General features: G+C 40.1%; 1 protein-coding gene and 1 long non-coding RNA gene across 5 annotated transcripts in view; one reads left to right on the forward strand and one right to left on the reverse strand.

Moving 5' to 3' along the window:
• CFAP91 (cilia and flagella associated protein 91) overlaps window positions 1-20839 on the reverse strand; it is a 28927-nt gene extending 8088 nt beyond the window's left edge. Inside the window, exons 1-13 of one of the 4 annotated variants that reach the window (XM_032447349.2) lie at window positions 20699-20836; window positions 20363-20439; window positions 18057-18211; window positions 15678-15761; window positions 14343-14399; window positions 13289-13470; window positions 12169-12346; window positions 11693-11850; window positions 11255-11437; window positions 11001-11143; window positions 6349-6465; window positions 3639-3710; window positions 2820-2966 (exon numbers count right to left, since the gene is read on the reverse strand). In XM_032447349.2, the coding sequence (XP_032303240.2) occupies window positions 2820-2966; window positions 3639-3710; window positions 6349-6465; window positions 11001-11143; window positions 11255-11437; window positions 11693-11850; window positions 12169-12346; window positions 13289-13470; window positions 14343-14399; window positions 15678-15761; window positions 18057-18187 (1452 nt within the window). In that variant the 5' untranslated portion in view covers window positions 18188-18211; window positions 20363-20439; window positions 20699-20836. Of the gene's footprint in view, window positions 1-2819; window positions 2967-3638; window positions 3711-6348; window positions 6466-11000; window positions 11144-11254; window positions 11438-11692; window positions 11851-12168; window positions 12347-13288; window positions 13471-14342; window positions 14400-15677; window positions 15762-18056; window positions 18212-20362; window positions 20440-20698 lie in introns of all 4 variants that reach the window. The other 3 variants (XM_085524700.1, XM_085524708.1, XM_085524694.1) reach the window with 3 other exon arrangements.
• On the forward strand, window positions 81-4760 carry LOC146762528 (uncharacterized). Its single transcript, XR_014937574.1, has 3 exons — window positions 81-198; window positions 1260-1338; window positions 4626-4760. It is a non-coding gene; the product is annotated as an uncharacterized LOC146762528 (long non-coding RNA).
• Window positions 20840-23056: the final 2217 nt, after the last annotated feature.

The following is a 23056-nucleotide window of genomic DNA, read 5'->3' on the forward strand; positions in this document are numbered from 1 at the left end:
TACCACAGGCATGTGGAACAACTCTACAGCATCCCCTTGCACTGACTGTGGGGAGTTCTGCATTCTTGTTTCACGTGCACAGACCTGGATTCCACACAGTGTAACCTTCCTGTATGCTGGCACTGATGGTATGAAGAGGCAAAATGATGGGGATGGCCCTGGTCCTGTTACGCTATGACAAGCAGCACCTTTGCTTGGGTGAGTGGGAAGAAATAAAATACTATATGCACCATATTCCAGCTATTCTGAACTGTTTTTATGTCTGTGAGTATAATCAGAATGGTCACCTGGGCCTTTTCTCTGCTACTGGGAAACTGCTCCAATTCCCAGTCTGAGAAAAGGGAGATAAAAAGGGGCAATGTAATGGTCACTTTGCATACCCTTCATCTTTCTGTGCTAAGCTCAGCTAGAAAAAAATAGGATCAAAAAATGCAAATGCAGCTTTTAACATCTGGAAAGTAAAGCCTCAATTCTTACAAACTGGGAGCTTGAGTCAAAGTTTAGGAAGCTGTACGGTTCTGAGTACAGCCACATTTCTATGCTATTTTGAGGACTCATTATGTCTGTTGGAGTTCACAGCTGTCCCAGAGGAATGGTTCCTTTTTGGTTAGACATTCAGTATGCAACCGAAGTGCAAAGGTGATACTGGAATCAAGAGGTTTAGGTATTGAGCTATTCCCTAAAACTATACATGTGAAGTACTAGATGCTATCACATTCAAATCAACAGTGATTAATACTCAGTTTGCAGAAGTGCTCATGGGAGCTCAAAGCTCCTGGCAATGGAATATCAGGAAGTCTGTGACAGAGCTGAGAGACCAGAGTTCAGGTGTTTGTTCATGACTTGTTTTATGGGCCTGGTGTATGTGACTGCATTTCAGAAAGTGACAAGATATATGGTAAGTGCATTATCTCCAGCATGGACTATGAAGCCACAGTCTTAGGCAAGAAAGAATGTCTTGAGCTGACTGGCGTTCTGTGTCTCTGTTGGAATAAACAGGCAATAACAGAGAAGACTTGAATGTAAAACTCAGAGTGTACTGGAGGTGAAATATGCCAGACAAGTAAAAATAAATAGTATTTCTTAAACTGCTATGCTGTTTGTGCATGCAGCTTTTAAAAGGGATTAGTGTTGCATGCACCTAGATGTGCCAATGCTCAGCCCATAGATGATAAGGAAGGAGGACAGCAATGCCATAACTGCACCATCCCACAGGGATGAATATCAAGGAGCTAACAAGTTTCTTTTTATTGCTCAAGGTGCTGTGTTTAAAACCGATGTGAAATGGAGGAGAGTGATACAGGAATGAACCTGTCTTAGGATTTTGCTATACCTCAGGTTTGAAATTTACATCTTTGACAATTTTATCTGGAATTTCAGTCTTTCTTCTACAGAAAAACGCCTCTTTCTATATCAGAGAAGTTAAAAACCTGGAGAAAAAAAACCTGTGACCAGCTAGAACTAAAGGGCTGTGACTCATCAGTGACTTTCCAAAATAGGCATACGCTTACAAAACCATTGCACATGCATTCCAGAGTTTTAAAGTTCTAAATATTTAAAGACTTGAGCCTTGGACTGTGTGCCTTCTGAGACTTAGTTAAAAGCGCAGAAACAAAAAAGGAAGAAAAAAGGCAAATGCAGAGGAGGTAGGTACCAGCAGAGGGGGATAGCGGCTCTCCCAGAAGGAAATGTTGAGATCAGAGGTCAGCGTATTTACTGTTTGCTCTCTCTTTCTTCTGAATGTCATTACCTCTGAACAACTTTCTCTTTCATTCTTACCCAGAGAAGGAGCAAAAAAAGCTTTCATTTTATCTTTTTTCTCAGTAGATTAATCCCACATTCTATGATTTATACTCGGGCTCCCTATGTATTATGGAGCAGTGCAAAATTATAAACAGCAAAATGCAGTCACCTAATTCATTTTTGTTTTAATTGGGATCTGAGGGGAAATTTTGTTGCTGTCCACTTAGCAAGATGCAGTATCTTGACTTTATCTCTGCCTGACCAGTGGATGCGGTGCAACCTGTAGCACTGTCTCACAGCTGGTCAGTAGAATACCAGGAGAGTGGTAAAAACTACACAAACTCCTGCACAACTCTGGGATGGACTTCAGTATCTGAGAGGGACAGAATTCCTTTATGATCTCTTCCAGTCTAAGACCTCCATTTGATTACCTTTTCTCCAGAAGGCCATGGCCCTGCAAGGAAATAGGGTAAGAATTTGTGTCCCTAGCATTCCCTAGATTGTTGGTAGAGGATGGGGCCTAGAATTTCTCTCTTCTCTGGAACAGTGGGAAGGACAGCAATAGGACATCACTGCTAAATTCCTAGAAGTCTCAATCCCCCCAAGATTTATAAAATAAATCCACTGATTCTTTGTGCCTGAAGAGGAGCCTCAGGGAGTGCCAAGCTACAAATGGAACTGGAAAATGGCAAAGTAAAAACATGCATTTGTTAAAAAGTATCTGAATAGTGCAAGTGACTAGCAGGCACTGTGATGCCGGGTCATAGCACCAGTCAAACAGACTGAAACGTGGGTAAACTGAGGTTCGTCTGAAGGTGCAGTTTGTTTGTTCAGGGCCACAGGCTTATAAATAAGCAAGTAACAGCCTGGGTCAGGGTGCATCAGACTGCTCTTCATACAGTGCAGGCTCTGGGGAATCTCAAAAAGGCTTCAGCCCTGGAGATTTAAGTTATTTGGGGTACTTTCTGTGCTGCGGATAATAGAAAATGAATAAGTGAAAGAGCTGATGCTGCTGCAAGCATAGTGCTCTGCTAGAGGACTGTGGTGAGTTAACCTCTCCATCTTCATAGGCATACCTTGTGCATTTTCAAGTCATGCTGCTGCCGTAAGGCCTGGATCATTCTCTCTTGTTCCTTCAGAAGCAGCTGTCCATTCCCTTGAAGTGCATGAGTGGTGCGCAGCTCTTGGATCAGTTCCCACCTCTTCTCCTTCTCTTCAAACATCTTTTAGATAAAGTTAGGCAATCAAGCATATTAAATGGAGGATATATTCAAAATGTTTTGCCAGCAGAACACTCTTTTTCTCCATGAATGGGACAGATTAGTTTAATTGGAAGGGACCTACAAAGATCAGTGAGTCCAAGTGCTTGACCAATTCAAGGCTAACCAAAAGTTAAAGCATTATTATTGAGGGCATTTATCCAGGTGTCTTAAACGCTGACAGGTATGGGTCATCAGCTCTAGGAAGTCTGTTCTAGTGTTTGCCTACCCTCAAGGTACAGAAATTTTTGCAGATATCCAGTATGAACCTGCCTTGACACAACTTTGTGCCAATCTCATGTGTTTGTGTGCCTGGGATCTTGGCATAATCATGGCAAAACATACTTATAGACCACATCTTGGCAAATTCTAGACATTTGAGTAATTCTGTTATGAAGCATCTAATTAAACAGCTGAATGGACGGTAGGGAGACGCAAATGGGTAGGAACCTAAATGTTCCTGTAAAAAAATATGGAATGGAGAGCAGACTTGAAGGACTTTAGAGGACATACAGGAGGACACGCTGCATAACCCTCTTTACCCTCCATTAGTTCTGAGGAGGAAAGATTGCAAACACCTCTAGTCATTCCCTGTGTCATAATGAAGGGGGACATAAACCAAGAGACACAAAATACCTTGTTCTGAATAGCTCTGCCTCGGAGCAATTTCTGCAAACAGATCACTGCCAGTTCTCTCTCCTCTTCTTCCTGACAAAACAAAACAAATACCCACATGATAACTGACAATTTATTTGGAGGCTGAGATTTCTAAGGAGTATCCACCTAGCTATCAAAAAGTCAAATTAATATCCAGTTTCTCAATTTTGTGAATATTTTTCTACTAATGAAAGGAATATGAGTCAGAATAATGTATACTTCCATGTTTTATAAGAGGTGAGGGAGCAAGACAATGTAATGGGGTTCTATCTGAGATTTTAGAGGGTCTCTCAAGCGAAGTACCTAATAGTAAGATCTTGATGGATAAATGACTGTATGTGTTAAAAGTACTGCTTATTGCTTGACTGAGTTGGCAAAATGACCACAAGCAACACAAATTCACAGGTGAAGACACTAAGGGGACAGAAGAATTATTTAAGGAGCTGCAAGAGAGCTGTTAACCATAAATAAAGGGATTAAAAAGCAACATATCCATTTTTTTGGTCTTATATTTCTTCCAGTGCTGACCTTTATTGGGGTAACTTGGTAAATTAAGACTCAGGAAGTAATAGTTTGGAAGTAAAACAAATTACTCTATGGTGCAATTTGTTTCTTTGAGAAGTCTACTAGTCTAGTACTGTGTGACTGATACCAACTTGGAAAAATGATAGTATGTAATGAGAAAGAGAATATGTCCACAGGAGAAAAAAGAAAAGAAAAAGAAGGCTTATTTTAATAGAACTGGCAGCATTTTTTCTTGCTGAGGGATCTTGCTGAATTGACAGCAGCAGGAGAAGAAAGCTCATCGTGTACCTGGGAAAAATAAAAAGAAAACTAAAAATTGAAACGAGAAATATTTTTTTTTTAAAACAAAGAGGCTTGAAAAGTGGCATTTTAGAAGTGCTGGAAAGAGTATGGGATGAGAAAAGTGGTGCGGGCTTGAAACAATATATATTTTCTCCTTAGGTGTTGCAGATGAAGTAATCCGAAAGCAAAAGGAAGCATTTCTGCCTTTCCATACCACCAGCCAAGAAGAGAAAAGATAAACTAGCCAAAGAACTGCCTTTTGATTTGGTGTGTTCTTCTCCTATGGAAAGAAAGAATCAATCTACAGTCTAGTTAGAAAGCTAAACTGCACCACATCACCTGGCTGCAGAGGTGAGGCCTACAAACCCTCCAGACATGGAAATGGAGACAATCAGCATATGTGCTATACAGGTAAGGCAAATTACTGTAAGATTTAGTTTGTTTTTGTGCCATGTAATCTTCTGTGCTTGGAGTTGTACTGTTTGGTGCAGCAAACAATGCTTTAGCGAGGGTAATCATCAACCTTTTCATCCACCTGCTACAAACCAGCAGGAAAGAGTGACCTTGCTTTCAGCGCTCCCTGCAGCCAGCTGGTAGGTGAAAGCTTACTAGGATTCTGTAAGGTAGGTAGGTGGTGTTGCAGATGCTCCTCAGTGGCTGAAGTGGACTGATTTTACAGATCTCTTCACTGGAGAGCTCAAATCACCTATGTGTTAATATATAAAGATATTTGAAAATCAACCAAACGTTGGCAGAATTAGTCTAAGTGCAAGTGTATTGTAATGGAACTCTTCCAAAAGAAAATATAGTCTGAAAATAGCTTCAAGAATGACTACAACTGAGGGATAATTTTTTCTTATTTCTTTCCTTGTAGCTAAAAAAATCTCCTAGTCTTGTATCTAAATAGCGTAAATGTACTACTCCAATCCAATACCTGATACCTTGGTGTTAGTAAAGCTGTAGAAAGCTGTCCCCAAGCAGATATTCTTGTTGCAATCATCTTAAAATGGACCATATAAAACATAGATCATCATACTGCATGAGGGAAGACGGCATGGATTGGCTTAATAAGACATTTTCTCTCTTGCTTTCACGGCTGTGTGACTCTCCAAAATTCACAAGTTTAAATGGTGATCATGACTGATTTTTTTTTTTACTGCCTCAGGAAAATGGTGTTAATAAGCAGACAAAGTAATTCACTGGGGCAACCATCTCTTAATTGCACTACTTCAAAAATGGAAAAGAAGTTGCAGCTCCCCGAAGAAGCTGTTGTTTTTTATTTCCTGTGGCACATCACAACACATTATGACACATTACTGCTGTTCTGATCTTGACAGAAGAATGAAGGTGAACTGTCACCTAAGCCAAGCATGCTCATCAAAGACTGAGTCCTATGCAATGACAAGAGCTTCACTTCATCAAATTAATGATGTGCATGCTCAGTGCTAAGTACCCAAAGTCTCACGGACTTCAATGGGACTAAACTTAATAGCTCCACTGGATTGCGATAGTGTTGTCAGATCAGAAGGATGGAAGACGCTGAATAAATTCATGTTTGCACAGGTATCTGACTGCTTTTTTGTTCCCAAAGAGCAAGGGTACAACACATCTACTAATTTATTTCTTTATAAATGGAAGCTAATTAAAGGATTTAGCCAACAGATAAGGTAAAAGATTTCCAGTTCTTCAGTTACTAGAATCTTTGTAGAATAAATAAATAAGAGAGACTTAAGAAATACTGTTGTATTTCTAAGACAAATAGACAACAAAAAAGGATAAAACTCTCTTCTTTCCTTCTCTGGGCATTCCTTCAACAACCAGGTAGGGAATAATGGAGGATCAAAAGAAAATAACTGAATAGCGCTAAAATCATTGAACTTACAATTGATGGTTTTTCCAGAATTGGAGTGGGGGGACGAAGGACAGGCTTTTCTATTTTTTGAAGGAAGTGAAGAGGCTTCTTTGGCTCCTTGACTTTATTCTTCTTCTCCAACAGCGCCTGAAACAGTCATAGAGTTAACTCAGAACTGAGTCAGAACAAGATAGTAAGGCCTTTCCTGTAGATGCTGGCTACTCCTGATCACACCGACTGCAAGAAGTTCTGCATTTTGCAGGCTTATGGCTTCCATTTTGCACAACACAGCAATCGAAAAACTATACAGTTTTATAGCATAAAGGAATATAGGTGGTAGATGATGCTATTGCTTGGTCAGAAGATACCAATGGGAATTTCTAAACAATTCGTATGGAAGTGAGAGCTATTTTATGATATTTACAAGTCAATCATCAGCAACTGTATAGAGTGAGTCACCTGAAATTGGTGTGAACCAATGAATTCATGTTTTGAAACACCTGTGGTCATTGTACAATACTCGTCTTGCATATAGGAGCTGAACATTTAGGCCAGGATAATTAATGGTTGCAGGAAATAAGAGAGTCTTGTAGGTGGAGGAGGTAAAATGCTTTAATAGTGAAACTTCTGAAATGGTCCATGTTAATAATGTAAAAATCAAACCCTGTAAACTATATATGAGCTGCATGAAATGGTTATAGCTCAAAAATGTTAGATTTTTCTGAACCCTTTCTTGTATTTGATGACCTTAGAGCTTTCTGGTATAAAGAATACAGTAGTGCTTGCGATGATTTATAAGGTGTTTTGCATGACAGAAAAAAATGTGAAAGAAAAAATCCCTTATAGTTGTAATGATTTTCAAAACAGTGGCTCCTTTGTTTATTAATACAATGTTGCATTCATAAGAATTTTTTCTGATAAAACCTTTTTCTCTAAAAATACTTCTTGTTAACCAGAATAACAAAACACAGCCAGAATTACTTTTAAACCCAGAAAATCTACAAATGCTTCTGACAAGCAGGAATTCTTATAAATGTAGTTTTGAGAAATACTGCTGTTTCCCAGAAGTGGCTGTAAGCTTTCATGTCAGCACAAACTAGTGCTGCTTTGTTATCCTTACTAAGTCAAAAATGGTTACCATTTGCTTTCTCAAATCTGAGGTTTTAAGTTATTTAAAGACTTCAACGTACAAAAAGGAGGAAAGTGTGTTTTTGGCATTGACCTGTTCTGCTTAACTTAACAAGTTACCATTTTTCCATTCCAAATAGAGAGACCAGAATGGAAGAATTGCTGCACAAATATTTTCTTAAGATTTGGAAAAACGTGCTAATGTTCTGAGCAATGTATTTCAAAAGGTACTGCCTACCTCTCATATGCTAACATTTTTGAGGTAGACTACATTATTTCTTTCAAGTAGTAGGTTCAGAGTCATGGTAAAGTCTGACCGGATTGGGCAGTGAAGGATCAACTAAATCTTTCACCTCCTTTTCATTTTCCTAATAAATGCAGTGAACGGGAAATGGCACCTCTGCTGCTGGCCAAACACTTTGCTCTTTTGGCTGGCTTCTGATGTAAGCAGAACTCTTGACAGGATAGTGGCCCGAGAAACAACTCTCCATTCAAGGAAACCATCTGTTAGATTTCTTCATTTTCTATCTTCTCTTTAATCTTCTTTGCTCACAGGACACGGCGTCCTATTTTCATAGACAGCAGAGTGTACAGTTGGGTCTCTTCCTTCCTTTTTGCCCATGAATGAGAAAGGTGAGATCACCAAGGCCAGACTGAATATGTACTTTGCAGTGCAGCATGGCTGCAACATCTTGGCTGTTCAAGTCTGACGTGATAGCTCTTAGAGTCTGCCTGAGAATCAGCCAATTAACAATGTGCTGAAGAGATGAAATAACTGCTTTAACAGGTTTACCTACTCTTTGAAGCTGGCACGGATTTTCTCCAGAGATATTCTTGGCCATCCTATTTCTCCACCTCCTTCCAGCAATGGATTGAAGGAAAATAGACACGATGAGAGTTGCACTTGATGTTGAGGTGAGATATTCTCTGTTTTGATGTCATCTGGATCCAGCACTTTGAAAATACCTGACACTTCATCTGTGCTGAGTTATTGGAGCATCATGGTCAGCCTACAGTCATGCATTGCTTTGCATTGAGATTTATCCTAGTAGCTCTCCTGTTCCTTGGTGTATTCAGTTCGCTAGTTGCATTTATTTTTTGTGATAATTAGCTACATCAGAGCATCATCTCTTTCTTGAACTAAATTAATGCCTTTGATTATCACTTAAGGTTGTATAATGGTTCACTTGCATTCCCTTAAGCATTATATTCTGTGCTGGCTAAGAACTGTCCTTCCTTGTCCTTTTACAGATTTGGTTTAAGTTATAGAACATAGCAGTTACTGTAAATCCTGTTTCTGCCACCTTCTCTTGTTTTAGAGAATTATTCAAAGAACAAAGAGGGTAAATAATACTCTTGTGGAAGGTTTCAGGATACTCCTCTAAAATCCTGCTTCTAAATTCATTCCTTTTTTGATTAGTCTCAATTCTGGAGGAAGCTGTACTTCTGGTCATACACCCTTTCTGTAGTTCACTGGATAATCTCTTGTCCCTTTTTATGGCCTTTAACCTTAGGAAGATGCTCAGTATGGTAATCCAAGAGGAGTACAATGAGGAGATTTAGTTCAGCTTTCCACTTTTTTGGCCAGCCAAGTGGTCTGACTGCTGTCCTCTCAAGTGCTAAATACTGTTAATCAAGTACTCTGCCTCCTTTACTGCCCACTTCTTGACAGCACCAGTAGCTTATGAGCTGCACCTGTCATAGAGGCACCTGCTAAGCCAGAGAACACACTACAGCTGCTAAAATAAGGAATCCAAAGGCTCTGGATGGGAAAACTAATCAGCAACATCACCACAGAGCTCAAGAGCCAACCAAGGCAAAAATACTTGCAATTCTAAAAATTGACTGCTATGATAAAATTGTTTCTTCTCTTGTTGCTCTGAGCAGAAAATCTGTTCAATGGTGGCTGAATCTCCAGCAGTGTGTCACTACTTTCTGCTAATCTGGACTGACTAGCTTTGTGTCTAGTATTTCTAAAATTAGTAGTTAAATTTTGTGCAGTAGATTTATTATCTCTGCCTGCAAAGGAAACGCTTTGTGATTTTAAAAGAACATATATTTTCCCTTTTTATGGAGGGGAAATAAGTTTTTGTTGTGCTATCCTCTCAGCTGGTATAAATCAATGCAGCCCAAGTGATGTACCACAGAAGAAAAGATGCAGCATTGTCTGCTTTTGTGTACCATTCCTTTTGGCTATCATTTCGTCTTTGAAGAGACACTGTTACATCTGTTAGGGCATATTTCTCACCAGTGGCTACAGTTCAGATATTCTGCTGTGGTCTTTCAAACCATGAGAAGTATTATGAAAACAGAACGCAATTGTTGTAATTAGATTTCAGTCCTGAAAGCTCAGGCTAATGTTCTGCTGCCCATGAGAGCTACCACAAGTGTCATGATCGTGAGTATATGTGGTCACTGACTAATGTGGAAAGCACCCAAGCTCAAACCTCTTCAATAGTGTCATGTTCTCTAAATCTGTAGTCAACCAATGTCCTTAGTTCCTGAACACTTTCTGTAGCACCCCAGACTTTCTCGATGATTTTGAGTAATAGTCAGATACAATACTTAATCTTTTACAAGGTCCAGTGGAATTTAAACTTGAAGTAATTAGATGGTATTCTCAGAACCATGTTTCAATTTAAATATTATTCAATTGTCAATTAATTGCACTAAACCAATAATGCAATACGTATAATTTCCAAATTTGAAATATTGTTCACTAAAGAAAAATTTGTAAAGTAAAAATAAGTAAAATTTGCCAAGCTCAGTATTTCTTATACATGCACCAGCCAGTAAGAATAAGCTTGATTTTAAAGAAAGGTAACCCGCGTAAAGAACATACTTAAAGGAGTACTTAATTTACTAATATTGTGATTGTAGATGCAAATAATGTGTTTCTTTCCTCAGTGGTTAACTGCATATATGGACATCTTGTTTGCAAGAACAGTTGTGATAAATTAAGATATACAAAGCACTACGATACGATACTGTTGTTTAGGAATAACTAGTATAAATCCACCATTCTGATCCAACTTTATGAGTGTGGCCATTCTCAGTCATGCTTTGCTGCATGTGTTTTTACAGTATGTACATAGAATGGACATTCTTAAAATGTAAAGAACTTTTAGACTGTGGATTCACATTTGGTTTACTTATTATTAGTTTGACAGTGTAACCAGCAGGTTTGCCGCGTGCAAGGGACAAAAGAGAATGAGCAAATAGCAGGACACAATTTCTAACTGACATAGCACATCCCAGTCCAAATGTCAGATCTGTAGGAAGACAGAAGCAGCTATGCTTGCTTTCTATGAGGCCGAAGCAGAATCACAGATGCTCATGAAACAAAGTACTGACACACTGAGTTCCAGAGCAGTGCTGGTCATGTCTACAACAGACTGAATGTCTCATACACTCTGTCCTTGAAGTTGTCTTAGACAAAATGGGAATTTAGGGCAACAAATTGGGAGGTTGCTTACACGTTTGTCTTCCTACAAGGGTTTCTGAACAGTTCAAACTTGAGTGGAACTGACATACTGCTGGATGCATCTCCATACCTGGTGAACCAGTGCCAGGTCCACTTCTAGCCTTGCTGCTCTTTTAACATATCCTGTCTCAGTAATTTTGATTTTAGGCTTTGGAGCATTAATGTTGGCCTGGGTGACGGACTCTGGAAGAGCTGCTTCCAGTTCGCACAATCCTAAGAGAAACAAAGAGCAACTAAGTAATAGAGTGATGGAGAGCAAAATTTGAAGTTTGTTAACATTTTTAATAATTATCTCAAGCAACTAAGTCTTCCAAAATGCCTTACCTGCAAAGGTGTTAAGGTAGAAGTTTTTTACAATGTAGCGTTCAGAATGGTTGTCTGGGAAATAACCAATCCTAGACAAAGGAGCATATGTTTGTGATGCAAAGTTAGTGTAGTCCTTGATGATATCTCGTCTCTCCAGCTTCCCCATCACATTCTTGCTCTTAGCTATCAGTTTCCTGAGCACTGAAAAGGATACACAAATGTAAGAACTTTCTTCATACAAATAGTTTTTAAAAGCCTCAGCTTCAAAAATTCGCAAAAGTTCCTGCTAGGTAATATAAAACAAGGCCAGTTTGCTCAGAGCACATGCTGGCCATGCATATCTATATTGTGGTTGCTGCCTGTTTCATCTTGAACAAAGACTGCAACTTTGTGAAAATAGAAAGGGCTTGTTTGAAAACTGTCTCATACTGCTCCTTCCCTGGTTTTCAAACATACTCTGTGCAAAATCATGCTGAATCTGTTTTATTTTCTCTTCTTTAACTTTCTGATGATTTTGCCAGTGGTAATCCAAGCGTTTGGCATCCAGCTCATTTTGTTTCTCCTCTCGCCTCTGCAGCAACTTCTTAAAGACTTCCAGTCGAATTTCATGCAACCTTTAAGGAAAAAGAAAGGCCAGGTATGACTTAGAGTACTCTGCAGTGTTCTGTGCAATGTACCAGCTGGGGGCTTTGCACACAGTTCATATCACGTATCTCATTTTTAATCTTTCACTTTTAGAAGTGGAAACCTGCTGATGAAAAGACTGCTCTAGTAGCAGACTCATGTTAAATTTAACAAAAATATCCCTTCTGAAAATCAGGGGATTTTTGCAGAAATCAAAGGTTTGTACCCTCCAGCCAATCCACTAACCCTTCTTTCTTTTCTCTTCAGGTCATAATTAAAAGAAAGAAAGTTTATAACTGGACTCTCACTTTTCTATTTCCTGTTCTCTAAAAGCCCATTCCTTCGTCTCCATTTCTTCCATCATTTTTATCCTCTTTGCAACGTTTGAGGGACTGTCCATGGCTGGAAGAGCTGCTTCCCATGCACGTTTTTCCCGGGCACGTTCAATCATCTCCACTTCAGCTAGTCCTGCTGGGAGCCCCCGACCTTAAAGAGACAAGAAGCAGTAGCTATTTAGAAGAAATGTCAATCCAACAGAGCACTAAATTATTAGAGGGCTTCATAGGCACAAACCCATATGTTAAAGAGATGCAGGAGGGCCAACAGGCAGAAGTAAATACATCCAAGGCCAGTGGAATTCTACAATGTGAGAAATGGTTGGACTTGCAGTTGCTTTAGCTTAGTTGACATGAACGCTATCTCTTCATTCCTCAACTGCAGGCTGGAATGAAGGACATTTTCTGAGAATGAGCACTTACTGTGTCATCCCCAGTACCCATCACTACTGTAGATGAAATACTGGAAGATGAGGACCACGGGCTGTACTTTTCCACAGAAGCAATCTTATTTTCTTACTGATGTTTAGCTCAGAACAACCGAAGAACAGAAGGTAAATGCAAAACTTCTACTAGTTCATACTTGTAAAATGTAACCTTTTTATACTGAGTGGTCTCAAAGATCTTTATGAAATGTCTCAGAAGAGCGCTATTAAATATGTGAATGCCATACGTATTTTAAAAATAGATGAAATAACCATAGAATCATAGAATCATTAAGGTTGGAAAAGACCACTAAGATCATCTAGTCCAACTATCAGCCCATCACCATAATGTCTACAAAACCACATCCCTCAGTGCCACATCTACACTTCTTTTGAAAACTTCCAGAGACAGTGACTCCTCCGCCTCCCTGGGCAGCCTGTTCTAATGTATTACCACTCTTTTGGAAAGAAATGTTTCCTAATGTCCAGCCTGAACCTCTCTGGGTTCAACTTCAGGCCATTATCACTTTATTGTGCCCTAAAGGAAGACAGCAAATGGCTACCATACCAAAGGTTCAAATAGATTTGAAACCTGACATTGAATAAAAGAGAACCTAATGCTGAAGGGAGGTATAACTATTACAATTTATCTTGATTTTGCAACTCACCCCAAGTGAGAGTAGCAAGCATCAGAAGCTCGGGGACTGAGCCACTGCGAACTACATATTCAGGGGAATATGGATCTGTCTGGGCTTCACCATCCCTGTAATCAGTCTGTGTGCCGAAAGTTCGTATTTTGGGACCAAAGATATCACTGTCCATTGTAGATAAATAGGCAGTGGTCTCTGTCCTAAAAAGGGATGAAAATGGAAGAACATTTGTCACATTTAAAAGAACAAAACAAAACAGAGATGCGACACTAAGTCAAAGGTACTACATTCAAATGTGCATCAAATTGTTTCATCTGAATTTTGCTTTCATTCATGTAAAATCCATTATCTTCAGTAAAAGCAGACCGAGGTAACACTAAATGCTTTGAAAGCTCCCTCCTTATATAAGCAAACCAGAAATGTTCCAATTTCAGCTCTCTTGAATTATTACATGCAGATATTCCTTATGTATTCATTCTAAAGCACTACTTTTAATAGGCACAAAATTTAACTGATGGCTGAGTATAAAATGAAGGAGCACTGCTTCAGTTTAACTTATATGTTTGCCTTTCCAACATTTCCAGAACAAAACTCAGTTCTGGTGCAAGCAGTTGCAAATTCCATTGACTCTACTTGCATTCTTCAAAATTTGATCTGCATTGCAAATCACATCAGACCACCACATTACTCTACTTAATGGATGCTCTATACAATCGAACAGTAAAGAAATAAAATGCCAGGAGAATTTTCAATAGTATTGCTGTACTGGATAATCCTCTGTAGAGGTATATCTTCCAAGATTCAGAGATGCTTGGCTTTATGTTTCAGGCCTCATAATCTTAACAATACCTCTTTCTTTTTCTGCTCAGAAAGCACTGTTTACCTTCTGCAAGCAAGCACCAAACCAGGCAGACATCTGCTCACCCAGGAATTCTCAACAGTGAACAAACACTACCACTTAGTTTTTCCTCTCTCCCACTGCAAAAACCGTTGATCACTAAGTAGTTAACCAATCATTTTCAGGTGAGCTGTGGCCTATTACAAAAGTTTTGTTCCAGAAGCCAATACTTACTTTTCAATCACATAAGAAGCATCTAGTGGAAGCCGCTTATTAGGAGGGACAAGAGGGCTGCAAAAAAACAAAGAGGCAAGTCAATAGCCACAAGACATAAAAGATTATTATGGCTTAGAAAAACTGCATTTCATTAATTTTAGTGGAGTCACACTGGTTTTCTACAACTCAGGATCTGAACTTGCACGTTGTGCCTGAATATTCAAGAATACTTTCACAGCCAAGTAATACTACAACAGAAGAAATGAGTTCTATTCTGACAGAGCATGAAAAAAAAAGTATTTTCTGATTCAGAATCTTGATTTTCCTTACAGCTTTCGATACTGATCCAGATGTGATTTCAGGAGAATTACAGTGATCTGTGGTGCGCTAGGAAATGGGGAGTCACTGATAGCAAAGCAAATTAAATCAGTGATTTTCAACAGCATAGATATCCTGGATACCAGTGAACTACTTCCAAGTGGTCCATTAGAAAAAAATACAAAAGCAGACCTATTGTAATTGTTAGATGGTGATGGACACTAAAGCTGGATATGAAGACAAAGTATTCATACTAAGAATTCTTATAGTTTGCATATTGTCGCTCCATATCAGTCCTCCTAGGCCTCTGAGAGACATTATGACTGGAAAACTATAGCAGGGGGCTTGGAACTAGACGATCTTCCAACTCAAACCACTCTATGATCCTAAGTCAGTGTTACAGCAAAGCTAACCTAACATCAAGGTACCATCAGAAGGAATGGATTCTATTATAGCAGCTTTAATCAGTGTTCCTAACATACAATTTTATGGGATTTAAAGCCAATAGCTATCTCTACAAATGGATTTTACACAAAGTACACGTGACTAAGTTGAGAAAGTTTGTATGCTAGCTGTTGGTTTAGATCTTGATTCCAGTGCTGACTGTGGTGTAATCCTGGCAGGAACAGAGCAGTACTGCAGTAGAGGACGTGGATGAGAAGTTAATTAATGACTCCCTTTAATCCCATTCTGCTCCTGGAAAAACACTGGGAATATAAAAGTGCCTTCTGTGCCTTCTCTAGAAGGCATTTTTCTAGGAGATTGGAGAGCCATGGTGGTTTCGTTTGCCTGAAGCCTTCTGCAAATAATTATTAAGTACAGAATGCCTCGTACAATAACTCATTACCTGAAAATTCTGGGACAGTGTGAATGTAAAGAGACAGAAAAGACAAAAAAAAAGACACAATAAATAAAATAAAAATAAAAAGTAGAGAGAGGGAAAAATAAAAAGGAGAAAAGACTTGGACATTTAAATAGTATATAAACTTCACAAAATCAAGCTTCACAACTGTTTCAAATCAGCTCATTGCTTACCTTACAAAATATTTGTAGCGATTCCTTCCATTAACTTCAGGGTCTTCATACACCATTTGGGGTATCTGAAGAGAAGTTCGACCTCTGAAAGCCAAAATACAGGTAAAGTAGTACAGATTCTTTACTCGTTAAATACATTCAGAGCAGTTCTGACTCCTTTTTCTTATGGTTCATCTTTCATTTTTTCACTCTACTTTTCTGGTTGCACCATCCAAACATGCATCTTACAAATTCCACAACATCCTCATGTGTATAGAATTACATTTTGCTTTTTTTCATACTTACATATGTAGCAAGACAATTTCACACTTTACTGTGTTATTTCCTTGGCAAAAGAAAATAGAAACCACCAGCCAGTTTTAATCAAAGTTCTTTCTGTACCAGTCATGACAAGGCCTAAATGCTTAACTTAAAACACTACTTCTATTGGGAGTCAGGGGGCCGAGCTCACTTCCTTAAAGTGAAAAGCTTCCCATAACAGAAAACATGTAATGTAGTGAAGGTATGCGGTGTAGTGACCAAAGTGGAAGACTACTATTTGCTACCTTCCAAAAGTAGCTATGGATTTTAAATAAGTGTGAAAAAGCTTAGTATCAACAATTTCAATTTCAGTTCTTTAATACAGGAATAAAACTATGCTGTTCATGAGAATGTTTCAAAAGTTACGCTGAAATAAGTACATCAGTTGTGTTTCTTCATTTGTCCTCATCTTGAATTTAAAGTACTCAGACTGTTTATGTTTATCACTATAACATCTTGGTTTTCTTTCTTTTAAAGCCACCAGGTCTTTATTTTAAAACCAGGTGATCTACTAAGGTAACCCGTCAGGGAATGGGTGGAACTGAGTCCTTTGAAGGCTACATCAGGATTGCTATTAGATTTCACAACTATTCCATACTCCAGTCTTACTCTTCTCAACCTGCAACCTTGAAAAATACGAAACTGAATGTGAGTTAAAAACAAAACTGTGGTGTTTTTCCTGTTGTTGTTATTGTTTTTTAAGTAGTGTGCCATGCTATTAAGGTCAATCATTGAATTATCTGTAAGGCCAGTCCTGAAGGTAATGTTTTCCTAATACCTGTTTTGGTCACTTACAATGATCCTGTAATGTACGGGATTCTGGGTACTTGAGTTGATTGCTGCCACTTAATTTTAAATACAGAGCCACATTGAGAGAAATGAAGTAAATAATGCATAATATTGCTCGACAGCTGGGATCAAAACAGGGACTGCATACTGACATCAATTGTCTTCAAAGACCTCGTAAGCCCTGTGAGCTGTGCTGTGGAACTCAAGGAGCCAACCATATGGCTACAAAGTACAGCAAAGCCTGCAGAGTGATGCTTCCTACATCCCCTGTGACATCCAGTTTACTGACAAGGTCATTTCTTTCCAGCATTTTCAGTCACATCATGTAACAAAGGAGAGAAGATGGGTTCAAGATGCTTTGCGATAATAGTAGATACTTACTCAGCACTAATCAACCTATTACTGTAAAGTCGTGTTTGAAATTCTAATGAGTTAACTGAGCTGATGGCTAGTTCCACTAGCTGACACTATGCATGAGTGTTGCTGTTAGATGGATTTATGTTTCATTCAGCACAGGTGGGCACTTATTCTTAAGATCTAACTTTATTAGCATAAGCTATTCATCCCGTTATGATATGTTATAGGCACAATGGGAACCCAGTGAAACAGCCTCTTTTATTCCTCAGATCCTGCCTCTTCCAAGTCCTTGACTTACATTTGCTGACTTTGCTGAAATAAATGAGCATTCATTCCTGATAACCTTGCAGAAGCAATACAACTACTGAGAAGACAGCTGGAAAATAATTCTGTCATCTTCAGCATCAGCAGCACTGTCAACCAGTGCAGGCTGAAATAGAAAGGATGTATTTATATTATTATTTTTTTTTAACTAATTGCAAGATATTTTGTAAATATATGTAGCTGAAATGTAAATGTAATTTTAAAACTTAAGGTGTCAAAAAGGTTCCTGTTACAGAATAACAAGCAAAAGCAATCCAACCAGCTGCAAGTTTATGGGACTAAAAGGAAACAGCTACCATTGAAGTAACATGTGAGCCAGTGAAGACTTTGCAACTTGTCTGATCTATAAGAGATTGAATTAACACTTCATTTTGCCAGCACCTACTGCAGAGCAGATAGCACGGTGATGAAGGAATGTGTAATGTCCACCCTATAAGAAACAGAGGGGCAACAACGCTCCACAACAGCTGCAGTCTCTTAATTTCAAGGGCAAATAGTAGGAGCAAATAAGTAGGAGCAAATTGCAGCCAACACCACTTCAGTGCGTCAGGGTTTTTGTTGTTTTTGTTCACACATTTGTTTTAAATTACCCAAGCATGGAACACTTACGCTGCAAGCTGCTGAAGAGCCTTCAGGCGCTGCTGATTCCTCCCTCTCCATCGTTGGTCAATAAACAGAGGCACTGCATCTTTGCCTTCCAAGCACAGATCATTGCCCAGGAAATGGATGAAGCAAAGCATACTTGTGAAAATTGGTACTTTTACCTAATGTTTGTGCAGACACAAAGAAGAAGCGGTGCTTTAGTGATTTCAAAGAGCATTAAAATGATCAGAATTTCAGCTGGTGCTGGTGAGTATATGTATATACAAACAGTCCATAGAAAAGGCTGGTGTTATTTACAGAGCATTTGGGAGGAGGAAAGAAGAAGGCATACACATGCTAATGACTGCAGCCGGTTAGATGGTACTTCTCAAGATGTGGAGCATACCAGACTAGCAGCAGATGCACAGATATGTCTTCTAGCTGTTTTCCAGTATCTAAACTTATACTACAAAACCAAAGGTCTAACAGTTTGTTACATAAGGAACTTAGTAAAACTGTGAATATGCAGTAATGTGAACTTCTAGCAGATTACCCCATGTAACTCCCTCCCACTTGGTGTGCTCTAGAAACCAAGAAGCATATTCCACTTAGAGAGTAAAGTTACATTATCTTATAGTACAGTAATTTTAGCATGTGCTAAAAATACCTCGATGGGAGCTAGCATGCAAAAAAGACCACATTAAAAATCCACTCTCTTTCTCCTGGAGCGCCGATTTCCCTGGGTAGATATGCCTTAAATCTGAAGATTTATGGTTACCAGTAAATCTTTGTAATTGTGACTCGATTATAAGTTATGTGGATACATTGGCTTCTATAAAACCTGAAATCAGTTTTGAATTTCACATTACCCCTTTCATTTCAGTGGGTAGTAACTTGCACGCACATAGGATAACAGTGACATTTCAAGCACATTAAATCACCAGAGTCAGTGTGTCAGATTATGAAGATCTGGGCAACCTTCTATGAGTAACTGCATTCTGGGCACGAGACTTTATTATTGTTTTATTTCTCTTGAAAGGGAATTCAGCTTCTAAGAGTTGGGAAGTGCTTATAAATTAGTATTAGCTCAGCTTCTGCCCGCCCCATTTTGTGATGCTACAGACCAGGAATTCTAAGTTGTATTGTTTTGTACTGCACCTTACGCACTCGGTGATTCATACACTTAAAACACATTTTATAGAAATCAGTGTATGTCACCGTGCCCCTCTGTAGCATTACATCTATGACATTTACAACCTTTGTAACAGTGTGTCTGTTTAATTCTTGTGCCTGAACTTTTGACACAGCCATACTGTTGCAAGGATCTTTATGATGACTGTTCCAGTTGTCTCTGTGCAGAGGGGTGGACAAGCACACACCTCTGTCAAGTAGATGTCTGTTCACATACACAAGAGCCTGACATAACTAGGTAAGAGATACCCAGAAACATTATTTTTAAAAAAATTGTTTCATTATTGGGAAACCTTTTGGGGAATTTCTCCTTGATGTATAGGAATGGACTTTCAGAGTTCCAAATACCTGCCTCATAGGCTCAGTCAAGTGCAGTTTCAGGAAGGGTCTTTGCTTAAAATCTAATTCATTGTGCTGCAGTCTTCCTGTAGCAAGTCTGCTTTTCTTGGCATTCTGCCTATATGCAGCCTCGTCCAGACATCGATCACTGCTGTCCAAAGATGTGACTGCAGTTCCCTAAGGATGTACCCTAGCTGGTTTAAACTAGCCAGGTTGAATTCTGATAGCAGGACAGGGGGAGAGCAAAGCATTGGCTAAGTAAGAGCTTAGCTGTGAAGCTGAGCTATGCAAACCTGACATGAAGAATCAGGATGGGTTTGCAACCTGTAACAGGCTGCTTAGCTGTTGCTACCTAGTAGATTTCAAGGTGTTCAAGTATGGTACCTTGAGCTGCAATGTAAGTACTTCCCAAGGAAAGGGAGAGGGCACTGTGAAATAACACACTTTATTAGCTGTATTCGAACAACAGCTCAACAACTGTCCAGTTGTTTCATTAGATCTTAATGCCATATGCAAGCTATTGTTTATCAGCATTTGATGGTGCATTATTAAAGACACGTATATTCAATTTTGGGAATTACCCAGGATATGAAACTGGGCATTTCTAGGCTGTTGCTACAATAATCCCAGCCAGGTACACCTTGTGTTGTATTTTATATCAGGTAAAATTCCTAATCTTCCTTCCTTTGCTGTGTAGGTTGTTGCCTTAAGGGAGCAGCAAAGTAAATAAGGTTCTATTCATTTGTGCTCATACTTGTGGAAAACCAGGTGTAGGGGCGAGCTCTCTTTGCCAAAACACCTACCAACTTCTCCCTGACAAGCTCAATGTGGGTATTTGCCTCTGAATGGTCCTTCTCACTTGGTAGTGCGTACAGAGGGTCTGAAAGATAAACCAACAAATGGATGTAGTTACACACAGGAGGAACCAGCACGGGACACTGCTCAAGATCCTTTCTCTCTTTAGAAGTCTGTCCAAAGAGGTTAAAAACCAAACCCCCTGTCCCCCTCCCAGGCCCCCGCCACAGGCAGAGACAGGCACCTGAAGGCCGCGGCCTCTCCCCGCGGGGATGCTGGGCCTGACCACCCCAGTCCCCCAGCCCCAGGGGCGGCGAGGAGCGCCCGTTTGCTGTGGGGAATACCGTGGAGGCAGTGGAGAGTCCGACCGAAAGTCACCGTCTCCCGCGGGATGCGGAGACGCTGCGCGACTGATGGCGGCGGCCGCCTGCCGTTACCGGGGCAATAGGCAGCGCCGGAGGGGACGGGTCGGGCACTCCCCCATTCGTGACGTTACAGCGCTGAGAGGGAGCGGAGGTGGCGGGCTTTGTCCTGCCCAAGATGGCGGTGGGTGGGGGGTAGTTCTTCCACAGTGCGGCTATTATTCTCACAGATCTTCCACCACCACCTCAAGGAGCCTGTCGCAGCTTTATACAATGGGCTGATTAATAATCAGCTGCCTGTAATGGCCCTCGCTTATTAAGGAGCTTTACAAAGCGATACCTTGCAGTTATTAATGAGGCAGCAAACATCACTTAGTAGGCTTTCCTAACGTTTCCCATGATCAAGATCTGTTTTCCTTTCTCTTGTATCTCGTTGCGTAAGAACTTTGTAATTTCTACAGTGAAATTTTCCATGCTGAACATCTGCCTTGAGATGATGAGATGTGTCAACTGTATGTTGGCTCTTTGTCAGCTCCACCCTCTCACGTTCTCCCTCTTTTGGGTTTTCAGAGAGGATAGGATACAGGTGCCTGGACTTAGGGTTTATTTTTTGTGATGAGGGAAGGACTGGATGGGAACTTAGTAGAGAAGGAGCAATGAAACAATTACATTGTTGATACAGGAGTACAAAATGTCAGGATGTAGCCTAAAAGATGAGCTGTGGAAGATGAGGAAGGTTCAGTACTGCCATTAAATGCAGCCACTTCACATAGGTCTCAATGCAAGATGCTGCCATCTTAATTTTGCATGTGCTGCTTGGCCTCACTGCCTCTGACCTGTGGGCAATGGCAGCTGGAAGGTTGTGTGGGGAAGCAGCTCAGGAGAGTGGTAATGCTGGAAACTAACCTGCCACAAAATAAAACACGTGTTTTCAGATGGCTGCATAACTGCCTGTGAGCAAACAGAAACATTCCTCTGTTCCTTAGCTTAGTTTGCAGAGAACCTGACTGTTGGTTTTCTCCTTAGCGCTGCAGGTTGAAACATCATTTTAATTTATTATTATTATTTTTCAGTGATAGCTTTTTGGGGACGGGATGGTGTAGCTGAGCTGGGGTCCTGTCCATGTGATGATTTCTTACAACCATTTGGCTGCGTGGGGACAGCAAGTGCTCAGACGTATGGGTAAGCTGTCCACAGCTCCGTGAGTTACTGTGCAGTGACTGGTGGAGCAAACTAATGCCGGCCCAGTGCTTAGCATGTTGCAAATGTATGGTGAAGTACACTAGCTAACCAGCCATGAAAGAGGCTGAGCTAACTGCATTTTACTTCCTATTAACCTTGAGGCAGGACAGTGTAATTTGCTGCAAAGATGAATTATTGCCGCTCTGTTGATGGACTTTTTATGCTGTGATAGTTTGCTGATGTGCTTGAACTGTAAAGCCAGACAGAGAAGTGGAAAGCTGCAGTGAGGAGGCATCAGCTGAGAGCAGAAGTTGCTGGGCAAGGAGAAGATGAATTGGACACAAAAATATGATATAGGAGGAGAGGTTGGCTGGATGAGCAAAGAAACGTGTAGAGAATCAGTGCACAGAGGACAGAGAGACGGGATGAGCAGACAGTAATATACGTGGTCTGAAAAAGAAAATGGGAGACTGGGTTGAGGAGATGAAAAAGCGAGGAAGGTTGTAATATCTCCTTGGTCTTCCTTCTGCCCAGAAAGTTTAGAATGGAACTGTATTTTTGATTGTGGCTGTTCTTCTGTAATCCAAAGCATCTGTGAAACCTCTGGCAAGACATCATCTGTCTGGCTCCAGGCTTGGTTATGAAGGCGTTCCTCTTCTGCTCTGTTTTTAGCAATAGCCAAACAACCACGCTGCTGTGCTGCGACTCTTCGTGCTTGTTTTGTTCTGTTTCGTTTCTGGTTGTTAAAAATGTATATCTGCATGTCATAGCCAACGAAGTTACGGCATTAAAAGCATTGTTGAAATGCCCGAAAGAAAGTCATATGTTTAAAGCGTGTCACCGTCAGATGGAGCTGCCACTTCCCAAGCTTGCCACAGGATGTCAGCCTTTCTCCGTGTAATGGCTGTCACTGACCTTAGCTTGGGGGCTCCAACCTGAGCTTCTATTAAACGTGAATGGCAATTACATGAATATGACCCTTGGGCTCACCCCAGATAAGACCCACTATCCATTCCCAGACCGAGCTCCACGTGGTTCTCTAACTGTGTACAGTGTTAGTGACATGTTGGCTCCTGTGAAATCTGTTGCTTTGTGGATCTAGGCTTTGTCTCAGTGCTGGCTCTTGCCCATGGCAATGCATTATATCTGCTGTGGAAT

Source organism: Coturnix japonica, chromosome 1, assembly GCF_054131305.1.
Source record: "Coturnix japonica strain WE chromosome 1, WE-NBRP24, whole genome shotgun sequence".
Classification (NCBI taxonomy): Eukaryota; Metazoa; Chordata; class Aves; order Galliformes; family Phasianidae; genus Coturnix; species Coturnix japonica.